This window comes from Monodelphis domestica, chromosome 5 (assembly GCF_027887165.1).
Source record: "Monodelphis domestica isolate mMonDom1 chromosome 5, mMonDom1.pri, whole genome shotgun sequence".
In the NCBI taxonomy this organism is placed as follows: Eukaryota; Metazoa; Chordata; class Mammalia; order Didelphimorphia; family Didelphidae; genus Monodelphis; species Monodelphis domestica.
This window is the reverse complement of record NC_077231.1, coordinates 316,378,903-316,402,872: the sequence shown is the minus strand read 5'-3', so window position 1 is coordinate 316,402,872 and position 23,970 is coordinate 316,378,903. Positions and strand designations below refer to the sequence as shown.

At 40.3% G+C, this 23,970-nt stretch overlaps 1 protein-coding gene across 5 annotated transcripts in view; it reads right to left on the bottom strand.

Moving 5' to 3' along the window:
- Positions 1 to 23,970, bottom strand: part of TMEM196 (transmembrane protein 196) — a 78,778-nt gene that overhangs the window by 5,881 nt on the left and 48,927 nt on the right. For 2 of the 5 annotated variants that reach the window (XM_056800538.1, XM_007505406.2), the window contains exons 2-4: positions 8,349 to 8,405; positions 2,091 to 2,345; positions 440 to 513 (exon numbers count right to left, since the gene is read on the bottom strand). In XM_056800538.1, coding sequence (XP_056656516.1) covers positions 440 to 513; positions 2,091 to 2,345; positions 8,349 to 8,405 — 386 coding nt within the window. The remainder of the gene's footprint in view (positions 1 to 439; positions 514 to 2,090; positions 2,346 to 8,348; positions 8,406 to 23,970) is intronic. The other 3 variants (XM_001363533.4, XM_007505408.2, XM_056800539.1) reach the window with 2 other exon arrangements.

Genomic DNA, 23,970 nt, shown 5'->3' with positions numbered 1-23,970 from the left:
GGGAGCACCTTAAGAGAGCTTTCACTGTATTAGCATCAAACTGTGTTAATGAAATTTTGTCATGAGAGACATAGACAATTCTTGTATATGTTGACATAGTTTTTGTACTAACATCAAATGGAGAACTTAGGCATGAGGGTTCTAAACTAGAGATATGATTCAGCAAAAATTAGAACAGGCACGAATCATCCAAACAGAAGAGTGCTTGGATGCCTCCAGATAGGCCGAATATTGAAAATATTCAACCGACTTTCAAGCAGCAAGACTGCCATGGAGAAGGATGTCACTTCCTCGAAGTGGTACTCCTGGAAGTGGCCCCTGCAGAAACGACATCACAGCATCAGCCCATGCTGATTGGCTGTCTTCATGATGCCCTCTGAAAGGCAAGTACTACCTGGTGTGACATAACAACATGGCAACTCCCTACAATTTAGCGTACCTTGTAGGTAACTCTGGTGTCGGGGGCACCACCGGGCAGCTGGGCAAGTCGGTTATTTCAATAGCCCTCAATCTCTAATGTAAATATAATAATCATATGGTAAATATCGCACAGACATATACATGTAAAACATGGCTAAATCATGCTACTATCAATTACGTACAAAGTATACATATATATGTAAAGCACAAAACAGCCAGTATCCAAAATGAATGAGAAATTATCTGTAGGGCAAGACATTGCCAACATGTGTTAGATCATGGGCAACTGCTTCTACTGGTCCACCTCTGTCCATTTGAAAGTCCATTAAGTCAAAAACAAATTTCTTTTTGGAGGACTCGTGTCAATAGGTTTGAAATTTGAATTTAGACCCTTCAGGAGTCTCCCCTTAATTTTCCTTTCAAGGCTGTACCATAAATGAAAACTCATGTAAAACTTCAAGAATAAATGACCACATTTCCAGCCCTCCTTTCCTCTTTGAAATGGCAAATTAAAATGGTAAAGGAGCAGTTTATTCTTTCTTTTGCCCTAAATTTTGGCATTTTTCTCTCTATGATGCAGTACGAATGGCAATGTGAGAATTGTTTTTCTGGATTTTCTTTTGTTAAAAGCAATGTCCCTCCTCTCAAGAGTTCTAGCAGCAAGAGCAGACTGGAGCAACCTGGGCTATATTCAATAGAAATACAGAAAGTGATGTGTTCTTCTGTTACATGGGGCCATTAGTGGCTCCCACTAAAGGGGACTTTCTCAAATAACCTGTCAAGTGCTTGAACATTCAGTAAAGGCACCAGAAATAGGTCAATCAATCAGGTAAAGAGCAAAGAAAATATTGCACAGAACCAAGAGATAATTGAGAGCTGAGAGGGACCTGAAGAGGTCAACAGCTTCCTTTTCATTATGAGGAAATGGCAGACCAGGGAATTAATGTACCTTATGCCCCTACCAAATAAGGTTTACAAAAGCCTATACAAATGTTAACTCGATTTCCATTTATCCTGGGAGATAGGTGATATTACTACTAAGAAAATGAGGTGGTCAGGGTAAAGAGATTTGCCCAGGATCATCAGATTTAAACAGAGAGCTTCATGTCTCAAGGAATAGCACCTTACTCATTATATCACCTAGCTACCTTCACCTAGTAAATGTGTGACATAGGATTTGAATCCAGGTCCTGTGGGTTAATCTCAATATCTGTGCCAAAAAGTCATTCTTTCTTTCCCTTCTTAGCTATTTTTATATGTATAGATCTAATTTATATCAATGAAAGCCACAAGTTGAAAAGTTAGGGTAAAAGCAGAAGAAGGGAATTTATCGTCTTCCCTGAACTGGTGTCAGTGAACACAGGATATTCCAGGAACTATGTCAAATCACTAAAGCATTCCTTTATTTGGGAAATGCCATTTTTGGCCCGTGTCTCTGAATAGACAGAGATGCCAGAGAATTATGCAGAAATGAGAATAACCATGAAGTGCAAAGATACAATATTGACAAATAGCTCTCACCAATCCAGCAGGACTAAGGCTCTAGTGGATGATGGCCGACATGGGTGTCCCAGACATTTTCTCATCTAAAAGTGGCAGCAGGTTCCCCCAGCCGCAGAGTGCACCCTTCAACAAATATGGGCAGTGATGGGGCCCGGCCCAGAACTCACTTTTTCTGCCATTTCGTGGGAATGGTGCAAGGAATGCTCTCGTTCAGAGAACATTCGCCTTTGTTCGTAGCTCGCCAGGCGGCAAGTAAGCCAAGAGGAAAGGGTACAGCCCCCAATGCCAATGCAGGCAAGAGACATGGAAGCCAGGCGCAGTGGATATAGGGAGGATGTCTTCTTGGTGACTGCTCGGAGGAACTGGAAGTTCAAGATGCCGCCAATTAGCCCACAGATGCAGCAAGCCGAAAAAAGGATCATCTGTTAAGAAATAAGAGATGGGATGTTAGACAAATATGGGTAGAAAATCTGACTCGGAGGGCATTTTACAAATGAATTAATGGAACACAAAAAATCTCAGCACTTACTATGTGCCAAAGAATTGTGCCTAAAGCTGGGGATACAAACTGAAAAAATCAGGTAATCCCTGCTCTCAAGGAGATCACCCTCTAAATGAGGGGCATAATTCAAATAAACGCGTTGAGCCTTAGAATAGATGGCAAGGACCAGAAGTCCTCAGAGCATCCGCAGGTACCATGGTAGTGTCTAGCTGGCTGGTGGTCAGTAGACCATACATTCCTCCATCTCACTCTAAGATCTGTAGTTGGTGACTCTCAACTCATCCAAGTTTTATGATCAATCAATTGACTTTTCCCCATGCAGTCTGGGTGTTCTGAAAGTTAAAGAGGGCGACTGGCAAAGGGAAGTCAAGGGAGAAAGAGGATGTTTTTTTTTTTTTTTATCCAGTGGGACTGCATAGCATCAGGGGGTGGGAAATACCCAAAGAAAGGCAAAAGAAAATTAAATGAATGAATGACACTGTGAGATCCTTGAGAATAGGACTGTCTTTTCCTTTGTCTGACACTTGAAACATAGTTACTGACACCTGATGAGAATGTATTCCTTAAGCACTTGCTACTTGCCCAACACTGTGCTGAGTGCTGGAGAAAAAAAAGACCAAAAAACAAACAAAGATGATCCTTGCCCTCTGGGAGGTTATATTTAATAGGAAAAAGGAGGGCTGCCTGGGGAGGATTATAGAAGCCATATTGAATCAGAAACATATTTCATACAGTATGAGACCATATTCTTCAGACTTCGTCCTGAAGGAAGATTGTCTCTCTTCTTCAGTACTTTCATGGGAGATTGATTAATCAATGCTCATAATCTGATTGATTTCAAAATCAGTAAATAGTAAATCCAAGTCATCATGAAACAATTGCTGTAAATTCTTATATATATATATATATATGCACATGTGTGCTTGTGTGTACATATGTACATATATGCAATCATATGTTCATATGTGCTTCTATGTTTAAGCACATTTATACCTAGTTAGAATTCAGTAGGTTAAATTCAGCAAACATTTAGCAGGTTTCTGTTCCAGCATGGCACTGTGCTAGGTATTGAGAATATAAAGTCCAACATAAGCCAGTGCCTGCCATCAGAAGTTTATGTCCAACTATGGGCAAACAACTTTTACCCAGAAAAGTCTAAAACTATGTATCTCAGAGGGATGAGACATTGACTTCTGGGAGGATTAGAAATAATTTGCTGGGGGAGGCACCTGACATGAGCCTCAGAGAAAACTGAGGATTCTAAAAGGGGGTGTGGGTGAATGAATTCCAAACATGAAAAATGGTTTGTGCAAAGGCATGGAGAAAGAGGGGAGTGGAGTAGAGGGAATACAAAGCTTGGAAAATAGCAGATGAGGCAGTTTAACTGGAACAGACAGTGAATGAAGGGAAGTAAATTGAAGTAAGTGGTGAAAGTGGACTGGAAGTCTAGATCTGGGAATGGCCAGATGGAGTTTCAGTTTTTACAAAGCAGGGATGAGATGGGCTCCAGAAACAACAGATCAGTTAGATTTTTGTGAATTTAGACACTAGACACTGTTAGCACTTAGACAATGAAACAGGAATCTCTAGGAATGAGCTTGGACTCACTCAGAATTCATATCAAGCTAACATCTATTTCCTTTACTGGAGAGAGTTCTCTGTGGATCAAAGAAATCCTGGAAACATTGTGCATCTTGCTTTTAGCAATCAATAAATTATGAAACCAGTATAAGAAGCCAGTTCTATGGCAGGCACTCTCCTAGGTACTGAGAAGGCAAAGAATGGCAAGATATCTTGTAACAGATTCTGCTGATAGCCAAGTGAACAAGACTGATCAATGCTACCTGGGTGATAATAACAGTATGTGAATCGATAGCTGATTGAGTAATTATACCCCACCAGGGTTGTCCAATGATGACCTGGTGTCAAATGATGTCTAACTCACAAAGCTACTGATTGCTTCATTCTCATTTATAATCCTAGTGAGAGCGATTTCATGTGAGAGTCCACTACCAGTGACTTGTCAACAGTATCCCCCAGTGATGTGAAGAAAAGATGCGTGAGTCCTATCCAAAGGAAATAGAAAGCTTGCCATCATTTAAGAATGCAACAAGATGTTGGAAGCTAAGCAGGGGATTCTTTTGATAGCTGGAATACTGGACAGGATTATTCCAAGAGTTCCTCTTAACTCTTACATATGGTGACTCCATGGCTAAATCTGATTCAGGGCTCACAAGCAATATACATTATTGCTAGAGATTGATAACTCCCAGGTGAGTAAACTTCCTCCATGGGTACAGGTTGACACTTTTTCTGCAATTTAGTCTAGAGTACTATGAGGTTTAATGACTTTCTAGGGTCCTGAGGCCAAAGTTTTCTGGCTTTAAGAGAATTCTCTGTCTGTCCTAAGCTACTACTTTGTCAAGGGCAGTTTCTGTTGTTGTCTATCTAGATTTGAAAAATTAGTAAAGTATATGATCAATATTTCCAGGATATCACTGATTTCCCTGGCATATTAAGCCCAATAAATAATAATTAGAGCTGCCTTAAAGTTTGAAACTAAGGCATCCTGTTTATTCCAAGCACTTTACAGGCATATTCTTTTTTGAGATTTGCAAAAATCATGTGAGTCAGATTCAAGATATTATCGTTTTCCACATTTCACATAAGGGGAAATTGTCTTAAAGATGAAATGAGTTGCCCAGAGTCTCATAGCTAATAAATATCAGAAGTGGGATTTGAACTCAGGTTTTGCTAACTCTACTTTCAGCATTTTATCTATGATGCCATGTTGTTCCGTAAATGATAATGTTGCCTTGAACCAATATAACTGAGGCAGGTTTTGGTGGAACATACTGTTGATAAGTCACTGGAAGTAGACTTGGAAATGTAATCACTCCCCTAGGATTATAAATGAGAATGAAGCCAGCATCGGTTAGATGGAGTTTGCATTCTGATTCCATAGCTCATGGTTTATTCAATTAGTCCCTCCAATCCCACTGTGCCCCCCTGCACGATAGAGAGCTTTTATAAAGAATATTGAGATTTGCAAAGCATTTTATATATGCTATCTCATTTGATCCTCACAACAATGCTTTGGGGTAGCCTGTGGACACACCATGTAAGTCCCTGACTCTTAGACTGTGGTATGGAAGTGGATTCTTGGCTCAAATCTTTCTCAATTCTTTTGTGGATCATATTTTGGTCCTTTCTCTCTAAGCCTTGCATTTCACTGTGCCTGAGCTATTGTCATGAGCCTTCACTCCATCATAATGTAAAACCCTTGAGGACAGCACCTCAAGTCCATCCTCTTAGGCATAATGGCTGTGGGATACTTGACATGATGTTGAACCTCTCAGTGTCCCAAGCTGGTAGTAGTGAGTCTTGAACTATATATAGCAAAACAGGTTCTGATCTACATTGGTTTGGGGAGTTTCTTCATGGCTAAGGAAATAAGGGGTCCATTGAAAAAAATCATCTTTCTCTAAACAAATGCAAGTGACCCAGAACAGAATCCCATTTAAGAGACCCTTAATTATCATTGGATTATCATTGGATTAAACCAATCCACCAAAATATCAATGTAGGATAAAAGACCCAAATGGGAAAGGGGAATTACCGGCACCATCTATGAGTGGGATAAGATAGAGCTTAGAAGATGAGAGGTCTCAGCACAATCCCATTTACAGGTAAAGATACTGAAGCACAGGGTGGTTAGGTGACTTTCCTAGAATCACACTGACACCAAATGTCTGTGGAGTTCAAGAGTCTTGAACCTAAGTCTTCCTTGATCCAAATATAGAGCCCTTTCCACTCTGGAAAGACAGATATGGAGAATACAATTTAGGGCTTTTGAGAATTCCTCTACTAATTCATCCTCTGCACCAGAGGCTGGCACATAATTCCATCATTTTCATGACAATCTTAGTTAAGGAAGCAACAGAAGAGAAGATGGCAATATAATCAATGGAATAGATTTTCTGAACACTACTGGAGGCAATGACCAAGGTTGAAGCTATGATCTGAACTTTTTTTTTTTTTATAAATGGTGTCATAAAGAGGAAAATCATCCCCTTTTGCTTTGCCATCCCAGCCACATAGACCAACTATATAATGTGGAAGAGGCATGAAGGAAGAGAGAATTTCATGCATGCAAGACAAAATAAAGGACCTCAGAGGCCAATCAAGAAAGAACATCCTGAATAGAATGTTCCCAGGAAAGAAGGTTGAAGAGTCAAGCCAGGCTGAAGGGGGAAGAAGCTCTGAACTGGATCCCTGTTAGCTTCTGTCCTAAGCTGAAGGATCCTTGGGTGGGGGGGCTTCTGGAGCTAGGCTGAGAAAGAAATGAACTTTTGTTGATGGCTTAGAGTGTGAAGAACTGATTGCATATTTGAGATTTGAGTTCGAAGGAAGAAAGAAGATTAAACAGTTGTCCTCCCATCTCCTGACAGACCTTTGTGTCACAGCTGTGACAGGACAGACATTTCCTAAAATCCTCCTAACCCTTCTAATAGAGTAGGGACAATGCTATCCCTCTCACCTCAATTTCCATCCTTGTCCTGTCAAAAAAAGAAATTCTCTCTTCCTTCATGCCTCTTCTACAATAGTCAGTAACATGGAAGACTGAAGGAGAGATAGTGATGAGATTACATAATGATGGGGAAGGACAAGTTTCTGAGCTTGAACTTTGATTCCCCTTAGGACACATTTTTAGGAGAGTCTTTAGTCTTTGTTAATGTTCCCCTTCTATCCACTCCAAGTGTTTAGTGGGAGTGAGAACATTTTATGCCAATAGAGCTCCTGTCTACTATAGACCTCTAGGTAGGGCTTCAGATATTCTCTATTCCAACCCTTTCATTTTACAAGGGAGAAAACTGAGGCACAGGGAGGTGAAGTGACATGCCCAAAGCCACGCAAGTAGTACACAAATGGGGAAGAATTTGAACCCAATTCCTCTCATTCTGATGACCCAGCTCTTTCCTCTGTCAAATACTGCTTATCTCACAGAGGAGCAACCTGTCAAGATATCAACTAAACAGCCCCAAACAATGCTCCTGTCTTCTGGTCTTTTGCCCCTATCTTGGCCCCAGTCGCCATCAATAGACTGTGTGGCTGTCTCTGTGTGGTAACCCTTCCTTCCTTCTAATTCCTTGGGGTTTAGGACCAATTTGCAAAACTGATTTCATTGTTTTTCCAAAGCACCTTGTGTTATGGAGATCCTGCCATCCCTCCTCCATTTTCTGGCCTCATCTAAACCTTCAGAGAAGGCAGCAGGACTTGGCCACTCGGGCATGTGCAGAGCGCCGTGTACCCAGATGAGCGTCCACCCAGCGGTGCTTTCTCCAATCTAAGGCCCCCTACCATCCCGGCATTCAACCTCAGCAAGAGGAACATCTGTAAGCACTTTAGACGTGGGGTGCTCAGGGCTCAGAACTTAAAAGAGTCATGCAGGGTGTTAAAATCAAGCTGGACTAAAAAAAGAAAAGTCAAAGCCAGCCAAACTTTTGATGGCTGCAGGGTGCCCACTTGCAAAATTAGGTTTGCAATCAAAGCCGGTTGGGCTCCCTTAGGTCCAGGTCTGTAGCGAAGCAGTTAAAGTTCCCTGGAACTCGGGCTAATTGCTCTGGCTCATTGCTGGGAGGACTCACGTGATGGGTCTGCAGTCTATAAACTGGGAGATGATAAGTTGGCAATACTACCAGGATCGGAAGTTCTGTTCTGGGGCTATTTAAGGAGTCCATTCAAGATTTCCCTCTTATGCTGTCAGCCAGAGACTCCACTGTTTTTTCTGGGAGGAAGAGCAGACTGGGTGGGTTTGCTTCTTTGCCCTCATTACATCCCAAGAAAGCCACCAAAGGCATGAGGCCAGTCAGGCCTGGGCCACTGACTGAAGAGACACAGAACAAATAATGCAAAAACTTACGACAAGTCCGGACTTTTTTTTGGCGCACAGAATTCCACAAATGCCGCAAAGCAGAAACTACAAGGCAAAGGAGAGAGAGAAAGAAAAAAAGAAAGAAAGAAACTGATTATTGCATAGTTCCTGGTAACCAACTGCCCCACCATGAGTTAGCTGCTGGCCCCTTTAAACCTTCATCCAGGGAAGTCTGAACTTGGCATCCCTTCATCTTACATCATAGCTGAATCATGGAGATTAGAGAACTAGAGAAAGAAGGCACCTCAGCCTACTGGTCTCCCATCTCGTTTTTACAGATGAGGAAACTGAGGCCCACATCGATTCACTGTTTTGCTTGTGGTCTCCTAGTTATTAAGTGGCAGAGGGGAGAGTCGGGTTCTCTGACTTCAAATCCATTGTTCTTTCCAGGAAATAATGCTTCTTCCCTCTACAAAAGGATGAGTTTTACCCACTAACTTTAGGGCTAATCCAGTGGGGAGGAATGTCACAAAGTCAGTGCCCTTTGACTGAACTGAGTATTCCCCCAAAGAAGTCCAGTATCCTCCTGCTCTCCAAGAGGAAAAGTCTGTTTCAGAAAAGGAAATACTCTAGTCAATTTATCCATACTGAAGTGTTGAGGAATTTATTTTGCTTTGTGTATTCATCTCCCATTAACAGCAACAACAAAAGACCGTGGAGAGAAACATGTCTAAAACAACTGAATCACAACAGTGAAATTCTAGATATCAATAGGGAAGATAATTTGAAACAGAGATTTCCTGGTATTCCATAAAACAGGATTGGCGTTTTATTTAGCTCTTTGATAAGAGTGCTTCCATTAAAAATAAACAAGGACCATGAAGAATGGCTAATTTTCAACATAAAAGAAATAAAAGAATCAATTGGTAACAGTTTAATTTTATGTATCATGAGGGAGCAGAGAATTTTCCTGGTATTCTGCAATAGGTGACTCTCTACCCTCACTACCTAGAAGGTTCACCCTCCTGACCCACCTGAAGAATTCAATATAGTCAGTAAATAATTTGATGCAATGATGTTGTCACTAAATAAATGAAATGATCACACCATTTAATTCAGTCTCTTCCATTCAGGCCCTTTCGTATTGCATATGGCACCATATAAGATGCACTACATGACTGGCAATGTAAGTTTGCTAGCTGTTGGCGATTTCTGCTTCGAAGAATCTGTTGCAGCCATAGACAGTGGTTGAGAAGAATCATTGGAGATTTTAAAAGAAAGAAAATAATTCTCAGACCTTTTATACATGTGATATTTTCAAACCTCAAAGTAGAAGGAAGAGGAGGCATCTAGGTGGCTCAGTAGGTTGAGAGCCAGGCTAAAAGGTGGAGATCCTGGGTTCAAGTGGTCTTAGACACTTCCTAGCTGTGTGACCCTGGGCAAGTCCCTTAACCCCAAGTAACTTAACCTGCCTTAGAACCAATATACAATATTAATTCTAAGATAGAAGGTAAGGTTGTTTTTCTTTTTTTAAGGAAGATGAGAAAATCATGGTCATCTGAGCCTTTCTTTTTGCTACCTCCCACAAGAACAGAAAGAAAAAAACACATTAAAAAAGAAAATGTTAATATTTACGATTGTTCACTTAAAAATCTGAACTTGTAGTTACAATTTTACACAGCCACTAACAATTTATGATGTAAAATTTACTAGTAATAAAATAACATAAAACACGACAGTATAAAAATAATGTGTGCAGAGATTTCTTTCTAGGCTGCATCATTATGCCATTTGGCTGGTTAGGATTCGTTTTCGAAAAGAAACAAAATTCTATTTTTTGCTTCTGATCCTAGTTGTACAATATTCTGGCATTCGGAATTTCCTGCTATCAATTTTGTTTGTTTGAAGACTAATTTCCCCTAAAGTTGCTCTTAGTTTTCTAAGCCAAACCTTTCTGTTCACTTAGCACAGCATGCTCTCAGCGATAGAAAACCTATTTTGTTATAACTAAGGATGCTTTATTCTAAGCATTGTTAGGAGCTGGGGGAGGGAGAAACATCCCTTGGCATTATAGGAATGTGTCTCCTTTGGGGAATGTGAACTTCTGTACATGAACCATTTCCTCCAGGTACTTAGAATGCAGGGGAAAAGACCAAGTCAGCTGGGATCTCAATTGCTCAGTCATTGGAATAATAGCAGTTTTGTTGTTGTTGTTGTTGTTTTAGGGGAAAGGAGGATGACTTCTTGGTCTGGAAATCTGGTGTGGGCCATGGAGTTCAGAGGTGAGGCAGGCTCTTGCCTTTGCAAAACAAAACAAAAAACAAATAGCAAAGCAAAAACTAAACTGGAATAGTGGTAAGTAAACCATCCAGATGGTATTTGGTTAGTCTTCACCTTTGAAATGGAGGCTTGTTCTAAAAACAGCACAGTGTCCCCTACCCCTGGCACAACAGTATTGTCCACTCTGAATAAACAGGCCTGTAAATATGTCTAAGAAGTCCTTCTAGCTCTCCTACCTTGAAAGAAAAAAATATAGAAATGTAGATGTCACGGAATCATAAATTTGGACTTGGAAGGGACCTTGGAGACCATCTCGTGCATCTTAAAGAGGAAGCCGAGACCTTGAAGCACCTGGCTCCAAGCTCACACAGGAAACAATAAAGCCCAGGTCTCTCCTCGGGTCTTTCAACACCAGATCGAAAATGCTTTCTTCTCCTCTACCCTTCTGCTTCCTACATATGGAAAAATGATTGTGTAATGGTGTAATGTAGGATAGAATGGATCAGAAGACAGCTTGACTCAAAACATCACAACTAAACCATATCTGGGTTTTATTGAATTTTCACTTGCTTTCCTAAACATTTCCCCAATATATTTAAATCTGATTCTGGTAGCACTGAGAGTTTCCTTTTTGCAAAGAAATGAGGCTTGTGGAGCCATGAGTTTCATGCCTCTGGTCTAGAGAATGAAGCCAGAGTTTGGAGGCAGATGACCCAGATTCTAGTCAATGGGGAAAAAAGACAATTTGTAAATGAGGAATTGCCTAATTATGAGGTATCTGCTTCAATAGCCAGAAGGGAAAGAAGGAAAGACAAAAGCTCCAAACCCAGTCTATAACTGTCACAGCATCCCATCTCAAGCAAACATGCCAGTATGCCAACTGAAACTAACTTGTGACCTTTCAACAGGGATTCGATGCCACTCTGTTTTTGTCTTTGTAACAGAACTCCCTGGAGAGGGACTTCATAGAAGAACTACTTAAAATCTTTGTTGAATGGAATAAGATTGAGCATACAAACAACTCATGTCTAGGCATCAGACATGTTTTTATCATTGATTGCAGCTTTTATAGCTGGTGAATATCCATTAACACAGAATAAAGAAGAGGAATTCCTCTAGCTGAACAATCTGCAAATGACTGCTTGCCCAAAAGGAGTAAATTCTGATTCAAATGGATGTGTACTGTCAGCTAGTTCATTGATTAGAGGGAGAAAATATTACAAATTAAAAGAAAGGATATAAATAAGCAGAAAATATGGCATGTGACTTTAATATCTCCAACCTGAGATGTTGAAATATAGTCTGGGGGCTAAAAATGACAGAGAAATAAAAGAACGATAAATGAAGAGTTCCAATGAGATTCTAAGACAGGAGATAACACATCAGCCAAAAAGTACTTCATTTCCTTGTCATGCAGGCATGGCATCTTAGAGCATCATCAGATTAGCAATAAACCTTGAAGAGGAAGTTAGTAATAGAATCGTATCTGAATACTGGCGAGCTAGCAGGATATCTAGCCTTCAGTTTGTATGTGGGCAGCTATCTATCTATAAATCTAAGTATTTGAGCACAAACGACCCACATGGGGTAAAGGTGGGAGAAGATTCAGCAAGCATTCACATTTTCACTGAGGTTATAATTAATTTGGTGAAAGATGCTTGATACAGAGATAGAATAGCATAAATTAAATAGATAGCAATGGAGGAAGGGAGGGAGGGAGAGAGGTAGAAGAAGAGGAGAATGGGAATTTCTGAAGTGGTTACTTTGTGCTAAGTATCCTACTAAGCGATGGGGACAAATAAAGGAGAGCTGTGCAGAGAGAGAGGAGGGTGCTCTTATTGGCAAGGTTGGGAACTTCTAGCTGGGTAGCAAGTTGAGTAAAGTATTTTTTCCAGATAAGTTAAAACAAAGATGTGCTTATCAGAGTTCATAATAGTTCCTAGAGTGGTGAGTGTCCAAGTGGTGATAGGTAGGAGTCATGTTGGTGGGTAGAGGTGGGGATGTTGGAGAGTGGAAGCAGCATTAGGAGTGTGGTCATTGCATAAAACAGTGAGGAGTTGCAGAAGGAAATCAAGGCTACACAAAGCTTGGCCAGAGATCCAATTTAGTCAGATCTTCCTAGGAACATTTAAGGATAAAACTTAAAAGGGGACCATAAAGAAGTGAAAATGGAAAAGCTCTCTCCAGATGACTGTAACACACTATTGTCACTATGAGGGACAATAGAAAAAACAAATTCCAGCTCCAAAGTTACCATTAATAATGCATTGTGTGAGGTAGTAGAAATAGCATCAAAGAAAACCTGGAGAAGGTAATAGCCAAGTAGCCCCAGGATATCTGGAGTACATCAGCAGTGGGGTTGACATAATGTCAAGGACATTGGCAGAATCATTCTCAGCATATCTGATATCTAGAGAGGATGCCAGATCTGTGTGTGTGTGTATGTGTGTGTATCTCAGGTGAATCACAGCTATTATTAAAAAGAAAGTGTTAAAAAGGGGAATAGCTACCAATCACAGACTTACTTTGACATCTCTACAGGACCTTTGGGTTAATAATTGGTACAAACAATGCCTCAGATACTTGCTATCTGTAGGATTCTGGGCAAGTCAGTTAAACTAAATCAACCTCAGTTTACTGATCTCTGAAATAAAAGTAAAAAAAAATACTTAACTCTTAAAACATATATTAGAATGATCATGCTGGGGCTTTTTTTTTTCAGACATACCTAGATCCAGAAACATATTGTGAACTTTTTCAAACAATCCCAATATATTTCATCATCTGATTTCATTCAATAGCCTGACACAATTCACTTTTTCCCAATTTGATTATCTTGGTTGTTCTCACTCAACTGATCCCTTTGGTAGATCAATTGGTAGAGAGATGTCTAAGAATTAGTCATACTTTTTTCTTTACTATTTTTATTAAACAGCTCAATAAAAGTGTCATTTTTATACAATAAAAACATCTTGTCAGTCACATTAATAAGGGCTGGGAGGTGTGAGATACCCCTCTTATATTCTTATTAAATATATCTGGGCTGAAAGCCAAAGTGGTTTATGTTTCTACCACTCATTGCTTGCCTCTTTTATTGTCTTTTCACTTAACTTTTTAAGAATAGATGATATTCATCCAGAGAAAAAACTGTGGAATCAGAAATGCATTAGAAAAAATATATGATCAATCATGTGATAGGGATGTGATTAGGGTTTTGATGTTAAAGGATCGTGCTACTTCAAATATGAATAACATGGAAATAGGTTTTGAACAATGACACATGTCTAATGCAGGGGAGCTGCTTGTTGGCTTTGGGAGGAAGTAGAAGAGAGCAGGGGTGGGGAGAGGATCATGAATCATGTAACCATGCAAAATATTCTACATAAAAATTAAAAAAAGAATAGATGATATTGAGATTCATAAGATTTGTTTATAACTTAAAATGGCAAATACCACAGAAAATTAAGGATTTATTTTTGTTACCTTACTGCTTACCAAATGACTGACAGGTATTGAATAAAGCCTAGAATATTATGTGCACTCATGTTTTAAGTGACAACCTCTCTTTCCCTCATACTGCTGCCTATTTTTCAGTGGCTTCCCCAGAAAGTTAAACCCAAGGCATCTGTGGGGATCCAGGATAACACTGAATGTCAGAGAGTATATTAGAAAGAACATTTGGGGGATGTGGACTTCTAAGCTCATCAGCCTTCAAATGGAGTTATTCCCTCTATAGAAGTGTACAATCGAGCATAGAATAAGGACAGAGTTCATTTAAATTTTCTCTAAACAAATACTAAAGTGATCCAATGAAAGGATATATGTGACCACATCTGGTCTCGGTCCAGTGAATCCACATGGTTCCCTATGACCTCTTGAATCAAATACAAATACCTGTCTCTGTTTTACTTTTGAAGTCCTTCACAAACTAGCACTGTATGATCCAGCCAATTTTTGCTCACACACACAATATTACATCTTTCATATTTGTACCCTAGTGCAGGTTGTACCCTCATTAATGGAATTCATTCTCTCCTGAGCATGGGTTCTTAGAATCCCTAGCTTCCTTCAAAGCTCATCTCAGATGCCACCTTCTCCATGAAGGCTTTCTTGAGCCCTAAGTTACATCCCAGAAATTAATTTGTATTTCATCCATTTATCTATCTATCTATCTATCTATCTATCTATCTATCTATCTATCTATGTCTCTATCTATCTATCTATGTCTCTATGTCTCTATCTATGTCTCTATCCATCCATCTATCTATCTATCTATCTATCTATCTATCTATCTATCTATCTATCTATCTATCTATCTATCCATCCATCCATCCATCTATCTATCTATCTATCTATCTATCTATCTATCTATCTATCTATCTATCTAACTATCCATCCATCCATCTATCCATCTATCTATCCATCTTTCTATCTATCTATATATCAATCTATCCATCTATTTATCTATCAATCTATCTATTCCTTGAGAGTCATCTACTTATTATCTTTGTATCCCTAGCCTGGCATTCTTAAGATGCTTAATAAATATTGTTCATGGGTTCAGTGGAAAGAACAGGAATGTGGGTTCAGACACTACTCTGACTCTTAGCAGTATTGTGATGTGGAGAGTCATTTAATTTTTTCCATGGGCCTCAGTTTCCTTATCTGTAAAATGAGGCTGACTAATTTTCTTCTGAGGTCACCTTTAGATCTAAGATTAATCCTGTGATTTATTACTTCCTGGAAGGTCCTGAAGGAACTTAGTGGGAGAAAAATCAGAGAATATTTGATTGTACTTCCCCAAGCAATAGGCCTCCTATTTATCTCTATTAAAATGTTCTTCACTCTTATCTTTCCCTTTGGTCTTTTCTGATAAGCTTTGCCATTCAAGCTCCAAATCCTCTGTGTGATTGCTTCCTGACCATTCTCCAAGTTCTCATTGTCCTGTTTTTAATTAAATAGGGCCTAGACCTGCTCTTAGTGCTTTAATAAGTTCCCATTGGTTACATCAAGATCTGCTTTGTGTTAGGAAATTAGTTCCAGTTCCCCTTTTGTCTTTATAATCCTGGCCCTAAATACAGTGCCTGACTCATAGAAGACACTTAAAACATGGGTGTTGATTGATTTTTAACTAAGAGAGGGAGCAGGGCAACTGGGATTTTCAATAGCTCATCCACTAGAACATACATTTTCTTATAACAGTTATGGGTTTTAAACAAAAAATGCCACATGCCCCATAAACAATCTTTAAGGTCAGAGGTCATATCTTATACTTCTTAAATATCCCCATCCTTTGTGGAATCTAAGCTCACTGGTCTGCCTATCCAATAAAAAGGAAGCTCTTTCACTGGATTCCTAATTCATAAAAGAAAGAGATTGTGCTTGATGCTAGGTGATCCTGAAGGTGGCCTCTGAGAAGAAATCCTCATTAAGTAACAATTAGTAGAAATCCAGGTTATTTAACCAGTTCACACTAAAGTGTGAAGAATTGCTTCATGAAGACTCCCATGTGTGATCTTTGTCAACCCAAATGAATCTTTAATTGGTGAAATTGTAAGCAGATGTGATAGTCAAGGATTTATGTGATCAGAGAAGAGGATGGCTAGGTAGTAATAAAGCAGAAATGAGCAATAAAGGATGGCTAGTCAGAATATTATACTAGTACCCAGTTTAAACTGAGGAACCTAAGAGACATGCTCTAGAATCTCGAGAAGACTTTTAAGCAAGATTTATAGCAGGGATGCTCTATGATGTAGGAAGAATGAAAGACTGAGCTGCAGGCAAAGTCCCTGCTCAGTTTCCAATCTGTGAAACGAGAGAAATGGACCATTCCTCTTCACCCCTAAACCTCTGAACCTAAAAATGACAAAGGATGTGTTAGGTTATAGATGGGCTGCAATTTTCACCAGAGAAAAGATTAGTTTAGTTTTATGGTTTTTTTGTTGTTTTTTTTTTACAATTACCTTCTTTCTTAGAATCAATAATAAGTATCAAATCCAAGGCAGAAGAGCTGTAAGGACTGAGCAATATGGGTTAAGTGGTTTGCCCAGGGTCACATAGCAAGAATGCATCTGAGACCAGATTTGAACCCAGGATCTCTTGTCTTCAGGCCTGACTCTGCATACTCTGAGCCACCCAGTTATCCCGAAAAGATTATTTTTACCAGCAAAGTTTTAGATCTTTAGCAATGTAAGAGCACCAAAGGGATTGAGTAAAGAGTAGAATGGGTATTTTGCTGTGGAGACACATTTTCTGACACCACTTCAATGATAATATATGCCATTATGGTCTAAGAATCAAGTGCCCCATTTGTGCAGGCAAGCTAAGCTAATGCTGGGTCAGGAGGAGGGTTGTGCCAAGTGGGTAAAACCATTATCCTCATCATGCCTCCTATATTCCATCAGACCCAAGTGGAGACAGCACTAACCCCAACCCTGTGCCCAAGAGTCCTTCCCTCTATCCCTCCATCCCTCCATCCCTCCAGAGCTCTTCTTCCAGACCCCTCTCTACAGCCATAATCAAAGGAAGGGATCCTTGTGATGATATATCAGGACAACTTCTGCTGTGATTGCTGAAGTCTCTCTTCTCCTCAGGAACCACAGCTAAAGAAGACATCAGGAAAGAAAATCCTTGGCACTATCACACAGCTCAACTTGAGAAAATAAGACTTTTTTTCAAGGATAATGACACTAAATAAAGTCATTCACCATCTGCTATGCTATCACATCCTAAGGAGCAGTGAGCCTTTCCATTTGACTTAGAGCTGAAGCTTCCTCTTTGTGGCATCCCCTCTCATTGGATGTCAACTCCTGGAGAACAGGTGCTCTCTTCCTTTTCTGTTCATGATGCTGGAGGTTGACCCAGGCTTCTTCCAGGCTGAGGGATTAGTAAATTATGTTTTCCTTCATTCACTTGATCATTAATTCATTCAGCTAGGTAGTACCGTGGATAGAATGGTAGACCTCTTATCGGGAAGACATGAGTTCACATCAAGCCAAGACTAGGTGGGCAAGTCACTCAAGCTTTTCCAGGTTCAGCTTCCTCATGTGTCAAATGAAGATGATAGTAGCATCTCCCTTCCAGGGTTATTATGAGGATAAAATGAGACACAATTTGTAAAGCATTTTGCAAATCTTAAGGCTATTAATTATATATTTTCCTTAATGCAAAGACTGTCCTTTTGCTGAAATGAAGTAAAACAAAAATGAGGGAAGAATAAATGTAGCACTAGCAGGAGAAAACTTAGCATAGGAATTGCTGACCAAGATTTAACCCAATCTCCTTCCCTAAAGCATGTTGTGTGTGTGTGTGTGTGTGTGTGTGTGTGTGTGTGTGTGTGTGTGTGTATGTATATATCTTTGGGTACCTGGTCCAGAATCAGAAGGTTGCTTCACTCAATCAACAATTTAAACAATGAATAAAAAATATAGCAGATTTAGTTTAGCCAGCCTTTCCTTCAATGATCCATTTACTTCATCTTTCTCTTTGGAGAAATCTATCATTTTCTACATTCATAACACAAAGGGAATGAAAACTGTTATTTGAAGAAACTATTTTGGTTCTAAATCTAATTCTTGTTCTCTGTCTCAGTCTCCCTCTGTTTCTGTCTATCTGTCTGTCTCTCTCTTCCTCTCCTTTAGAAGAGTAGATACACAGCCGGTCTTAGATTATGAAGAGCTGGGTTCAAGTCTTGCAAGGGAAAATACTTTGTATGTCACTTTGGCCAAGTCACTCAATATCTCCCTGCTTATTTCTCTTGTTGTTTAGTCAGTTTTTAGTCATCTTCCACTCTTTGTGATCCTATTTGGAGTTTTTTGGCAAAGATATTGGAGTGGTTTGCCATTTCCTTCTCCAATCTATTTTACAGATAAGAAAACTAAGGCCAAAAGGGTTAAGTGACTTGTAGAGGGTCACACAGCTGGTACATGTCTGAGATCAAATTTGAACTTGGGAATGTGTATCTTCTTGATTCCAGGTCCAGGCACTCTACACAATGTGTCACCTAGCTGCCTCTCCCTTTGCTTTAGATAACTGAAAATCTAGGGTAGAGAAAGGTGCTGATTTATATTTTCCTTCTTTCATCTGGGAGTACCTTAAGCCAGTGACATTTTCCTCCATTTCTATTTTTTTTATATATAACCCTTACCTTCTGTCTTGGAGTCCATATTGTGTAAAGACTTCAAGGCAGAAGAGTGGTAAGGGCTAGGCAATGGGGGTTAAGTGACTTGCCCAGGGTCACACAGCTGGGAAGTGTCTGAGGTCAGATTTGAATCCAGAACCTCCCATCTCTAGGCCTGACTCTCAACCCACTGATCTACCCAGCTGCCCCCACCAGTTCCTATTCTTATATCACCATCATGTTAGAAAATAAAAGGCACTTCAGTATGAGAGAGTAAAAAAGAAGGAAGTTGTGCAGCTGAGAGTCTTTTCATCTGTAAAACTGGGATGACAATAAGCCCTGCCTCCTGGCATTGTGGCGATGATCAAATAAAAAGCATGTGTAAAGCATTTCTGCAAAAATATAAAAGAAAACCCAACCCAAACTAAAACCTCAAAGCATCAGAGAAGTGTCATTTGTAATAATCAGTGTAATCATTGGTCTGACAGCCCTTTTGAGTATTGCTATTGTCATCATTATAGTCTTCTTTCAGCCATAATCTATTCCAGCCACAGTGGCCCGTTACCTGAATTGGACATCCCATTTCTCATCTCCATGCCTGTCCACAAGCAATTTCTAATGCCTCAGATTTCTTCTGTCTTCACTGTTACCCTTTTAAAAAAGGATCTACCTTTGAGCCAGCACAGGTACCTTCTGCTCTAATCGTAGCTTCCTAGTCTCCCTGGTTATTAAAGATTGGGTCTTCTCCAAATTTCTTTCTATTTAATTACCTAGGGACCTGCAATGTCATATACATATATATGTGTGTATAAACCTTAGCAGCTGTCTTAGAATGAATAATAAGTATTGATTCCAAGGCAGAAGAGAATTAAGACCTAGGCAATTGGGGTTAAGTGACTTGTCCAGAGTCACACAGCTAGGAAGTATCAGCAGCCAAATTTGAGCCCAGTTCCTCCCATTGCTGGGTCTGGCCTCTATCCAATGGGTCACTATCCACTAGCTGCTCTGGAATAGTCTGTAGTCTTGCATTAGAATGGAAGCTTTTCTTTGGTCTTGTGAACAGCCCCTATCACAGGCTCTGACAGCCTTGGTTGCTTGGTTTAGTTTCTTTGGTTTTGCTCTTGGTTTGTCATTAGATGAACATAGGTGCTCTTGGGAGGATTCCCCTCTCCAGATGCCAATGAGTCCTTTCTTTGCAGATTGGAGTCTAGAGCTGGCTGGGGCATTGGGAGCTTGATCAACTTTCCCAAGGTCATAGAGAAGCAGCCATTGAATGTAACCCTTGGGGTAGGTCAGCTTTCCCGTATCAGACATTCCAAGATTCCTGATATTCTTACAGTAACTCTTATACTCTTTCCATTATTCTGGAGCTATTTTTGGAACTGACTGTATCTCAGTGTTGTCACTTGTACGTCAATATGTGAAATCTATGGTTGTATAGAATAACCATTAACTGAAAAATCTAGATAGAAAAAATAACAGTATTTTTTGTCATTGAGGAAACAGCACAGCTATTTTTACCTTTATTTCCTATAAAGTTAATAATAGACTAGAATTTATGAATTCCTTTGCATAAAATTAAAGTTGGCATCTAGTCAGGGAGTTTCTATTTCAGATGACTTTCTAGATACTAATTAATTCCTAGTCAGACCCACCCCTCCAAGTCAGTTAAGCTTCCCAAACAGGCAGCTAAAATAGAGACATTAAGTGCTGGCCCCAAACTCAAAAGGATCATAGGATCCTCTAACTAGATCTGGAAGGAGATCCAGTTCAAAGCCCTCATTTTGTAAATAGGGATGCAGGGAGGTGCTGACCTTCCCAAAGTCCCACTGGTAATTAGCATTGGAATCCAAATCCATCCATAGACAGATGCTTTCCTCACTATTCCATAATGTCTCCCAGGAAACGGAGATGGAAGAGAATTTAGACTCAAAAAGTTACTGAGCTACCTTTAGAAGGTCACTGATATATTTGTTTTTCTATCACAGTCATTCCTGGGGACACCCTTTCATTGTGCCAAGGAACCTTCCCTTATCATGAAGAAAAAGCAACTGAGTCAAAACCATTGGCATTCCATCTGCATGCAATAGGACTCAGAACATTCAGTACCCCACTATTCAAGAACAGGCTGGAGATACACACACACACACACACACACACGCACAAACACACACACACACACACACACACACACACACGTCCTAAACTCCTCTCTGGCATCAAGCCATTTCAGAGATTTGCCCTATATTCCTGGCCCTGGCTGAAGATGCGAAGGCAAAGACAAAATCATCCTTGTCTTCCAAGAGCTTATATCCGCAGTGGAAATAATAAGGACAGACTTAAGTAAATACAAACCATATATAACCAAAACAAAGCAGTGGGCTGGGGGTGTCCAGCAACCAGAGAGTCAAGATCCACTGGATGAAGGAGGTAGAGAAGGAGTCTAGCTCTGAAGGAACCTACAGATACTATTACATTCACTTTCCTTTTTCCCCACATATTTACTAAGCCCCTCCTCATTGCTAGGCACTTACTCCATTGGTTGCCATGTATGGGGTATTCAAGGAGGACCAGCACCTCTGGTGTGAGGGCTTGCCAAGCCCTTTCAGGGATGCTCATCCCCCTTTGGTGACTACTTTTCACCCAATTCTCACCTCTGCTTCCATGAATCTGTAGCATGTGTGGCAGCCACATTCTGGTAAAACTAACTCAACAGGCAAGTTTGGGAGTAACCAACAGGCCTTGACCCTTGTTAGAGGGACGTCTGCCCCAAGCATGTGAACACTTCTGCTGGAAGAGGGAATGGATGAGAACAGTGTGTTCCAACAGGCTTGAAGCTGGCTGAAGCAGGCACTGTGGAGTGCTTAGAGCCTAGTCAGCTGTCAAAGACATCAAGGGCATCCATTAACTCATAGGCCATTGCCAGTTGCCCTGACTTTTATCTTGCCAAGGATTTAGATGACTCCAGAAAAACTGAGTGAGGCTGATAGCTTTGTGCAACTCTGTCTTACCTAATGTCATTGGTCCTCTTCAAAACAAAGGATGAATATCATGCTGGGCACTAGGGATGCGGGAATGAAAATGCAATAGACCTTGTCCTTAAAAGATTATGTTCTAAGGGGCAGCTGGGTGGCTCAGTGGATTGAGAGCCAGGCCTAGAAATGGGAGGTTGTGGGTTCAAATCTGACCTCAAACACTTCCTAGTGGTGTGACCCTGGGCAAGTCACTTGACCCCCATTGCCTAGCCCTTACCATTCTTCTGCCTTGGCATCAATACATGATATTGATAACACCAAAAGTAAGGGTTTAAAAAAAGAAGCTTATATTCTATAGAATCAGGAGTGTTTATGAATGCAAATAAATGAAAATATATATGTATATAAAGAGAGAGAGAGAGAGAGAGAGAGAGAGAGAGAGAGAGAGAGAGAGAGAGAGAGAGAGAGAGAGAGAGAAGGTTGAGAGTAGAGTCATAGCATCTGGGGGATCAAGGAAGATTTCAGGTAGGAGGTGGCACTCAAACTAATCCTTGAAGGAAGCTAAAATTTTTAGCCCTTGGTGCATAGTGGGAACTTGATTAATACTAGTCAACTTTCTCTTTGATCCTCTAACGTAGGGATGTGGAGGAAGTGCATCCTAATCTACATAAAGATACTAAGGCAAGAGAAGGAATGTTCTACATGGGGAACAGTAAACAAGCCACCTTTCCTGGAACTTTGAGTGAGAAAAGAATAATGTGAAAATAAACCTGTGAATTAGGCTTGAGTCATATTGTGAAGGGCTTTAAATGCCAAGCCAGGGCTTGTCTTTCATTCTTGGAGCAATTGGAAGCCACTAGGGACTCTTGGGGGAGGTAGGTGGACATTGGACAGAAAATTGGACCTGTAGTCAGGAAGTCCTGAGTTCAGATCCAGCTTTAGACTCTTACTAGCTGTGTAACCCTAGATAAGTCATTTAACTCTGTTGGTCTCAGTTTCCTCACCTGTAAAATGATCTGGAGAAGGAAATGGCAAAGCAATCCAATATCTTTTCCATGAAAACAATAAATGGGGTCATAAAGAACTGGCCACAACTGAAATGACTGAACAACAACAACGAGATTCTTAAAGTATGGGAGTGACAAGGAAACTTTAAGGATATCAGAACTTTTAAGGATATTTGTTTGGTAGCTTATGGGAATGAGAAGAATAATTAAAAATCTATTACAATAATATAGATATAATAGCGTTCCTCAGGTGAGTGGCTGAGTGAGTGGAGAGAAGAATGGGAGTGTACAAACTGATGTGAAGGTAGAATCTTGTAGGAAGGAACCTGGCACTGAGGAACCATTTTGGAATGTTGGAAGGAGGGAAGAGTGGCAGTTGGTGGAGAAAAGGGGCTTGTGGAAGATAAAGCTTTGGAGGTGATCTTTTGCCCTGTGGACTCATGAGAGATGGGAGCAAAGGATCTGAGTTCGGGATCCCAAATCTGTGGTACCAGAGTCTTGACTCAATTTCCCTTTGCCCTGGAAGACAGAAAGATCCCTGACATCTTTAGACCATTGATCAAAGAAGTAAAGAGAACAACAACTGCTTCTGAGGGGCGCTTTACCCTGAAACCTCATGGGGGTCACCCTGAAGACTTGTTCCATCCCATTACCTTCCCAAGAAGGACACTAGTGATCTGATTAGAGTAGGCTAGTAAAGTGATTAGAGAGAAAGAAGAAGAAGAAAAAACACAACACTGAAGCCTAAGCCATTTGGCTCAGGTGAAGAAAGAAGTGACAAACTACTTGAATAGTGCTGTAGGGTTTCCTAATCCCTCTGGCCTAATCCCTCCCTTGCTTACCTAATGAATAAATGACTCCTTTTTTTAAAGAAAATGTAGTCAGATCTAAGTTGTTACTTAAGTAAAGGAAGAGAGTTAAAGAGAGGAAGAGGGAAGTGGGGTAGGTTGTCTATTTAGCTTCAGCATTGAAGCCAAGTCCAGAGCAGAAGACATTCAGCCCTGCTGGACAGGACTGTCTTTTCAGAAAAGGCTTCTGGGGTCTCTGGCACCAGCAAAGTCCTGAGGAAAAGTCTACACCATCACCCATAGGACCCTATTTACTAGGACACAGTCTCTGTCCATCCCTGTCATTACATCTTATATGCTTAAGGTGTGAGGGAGAGGGAGAGCTAAACAGACTTTCTCCCTTCCACACCAACTCTTTTATCCCTTCACCTTCATCTCTGCTTCTCCCCCTCTATACTCCCTTCTAATCCTAACAATCTACAGCACCCAGCACCTGAGGGA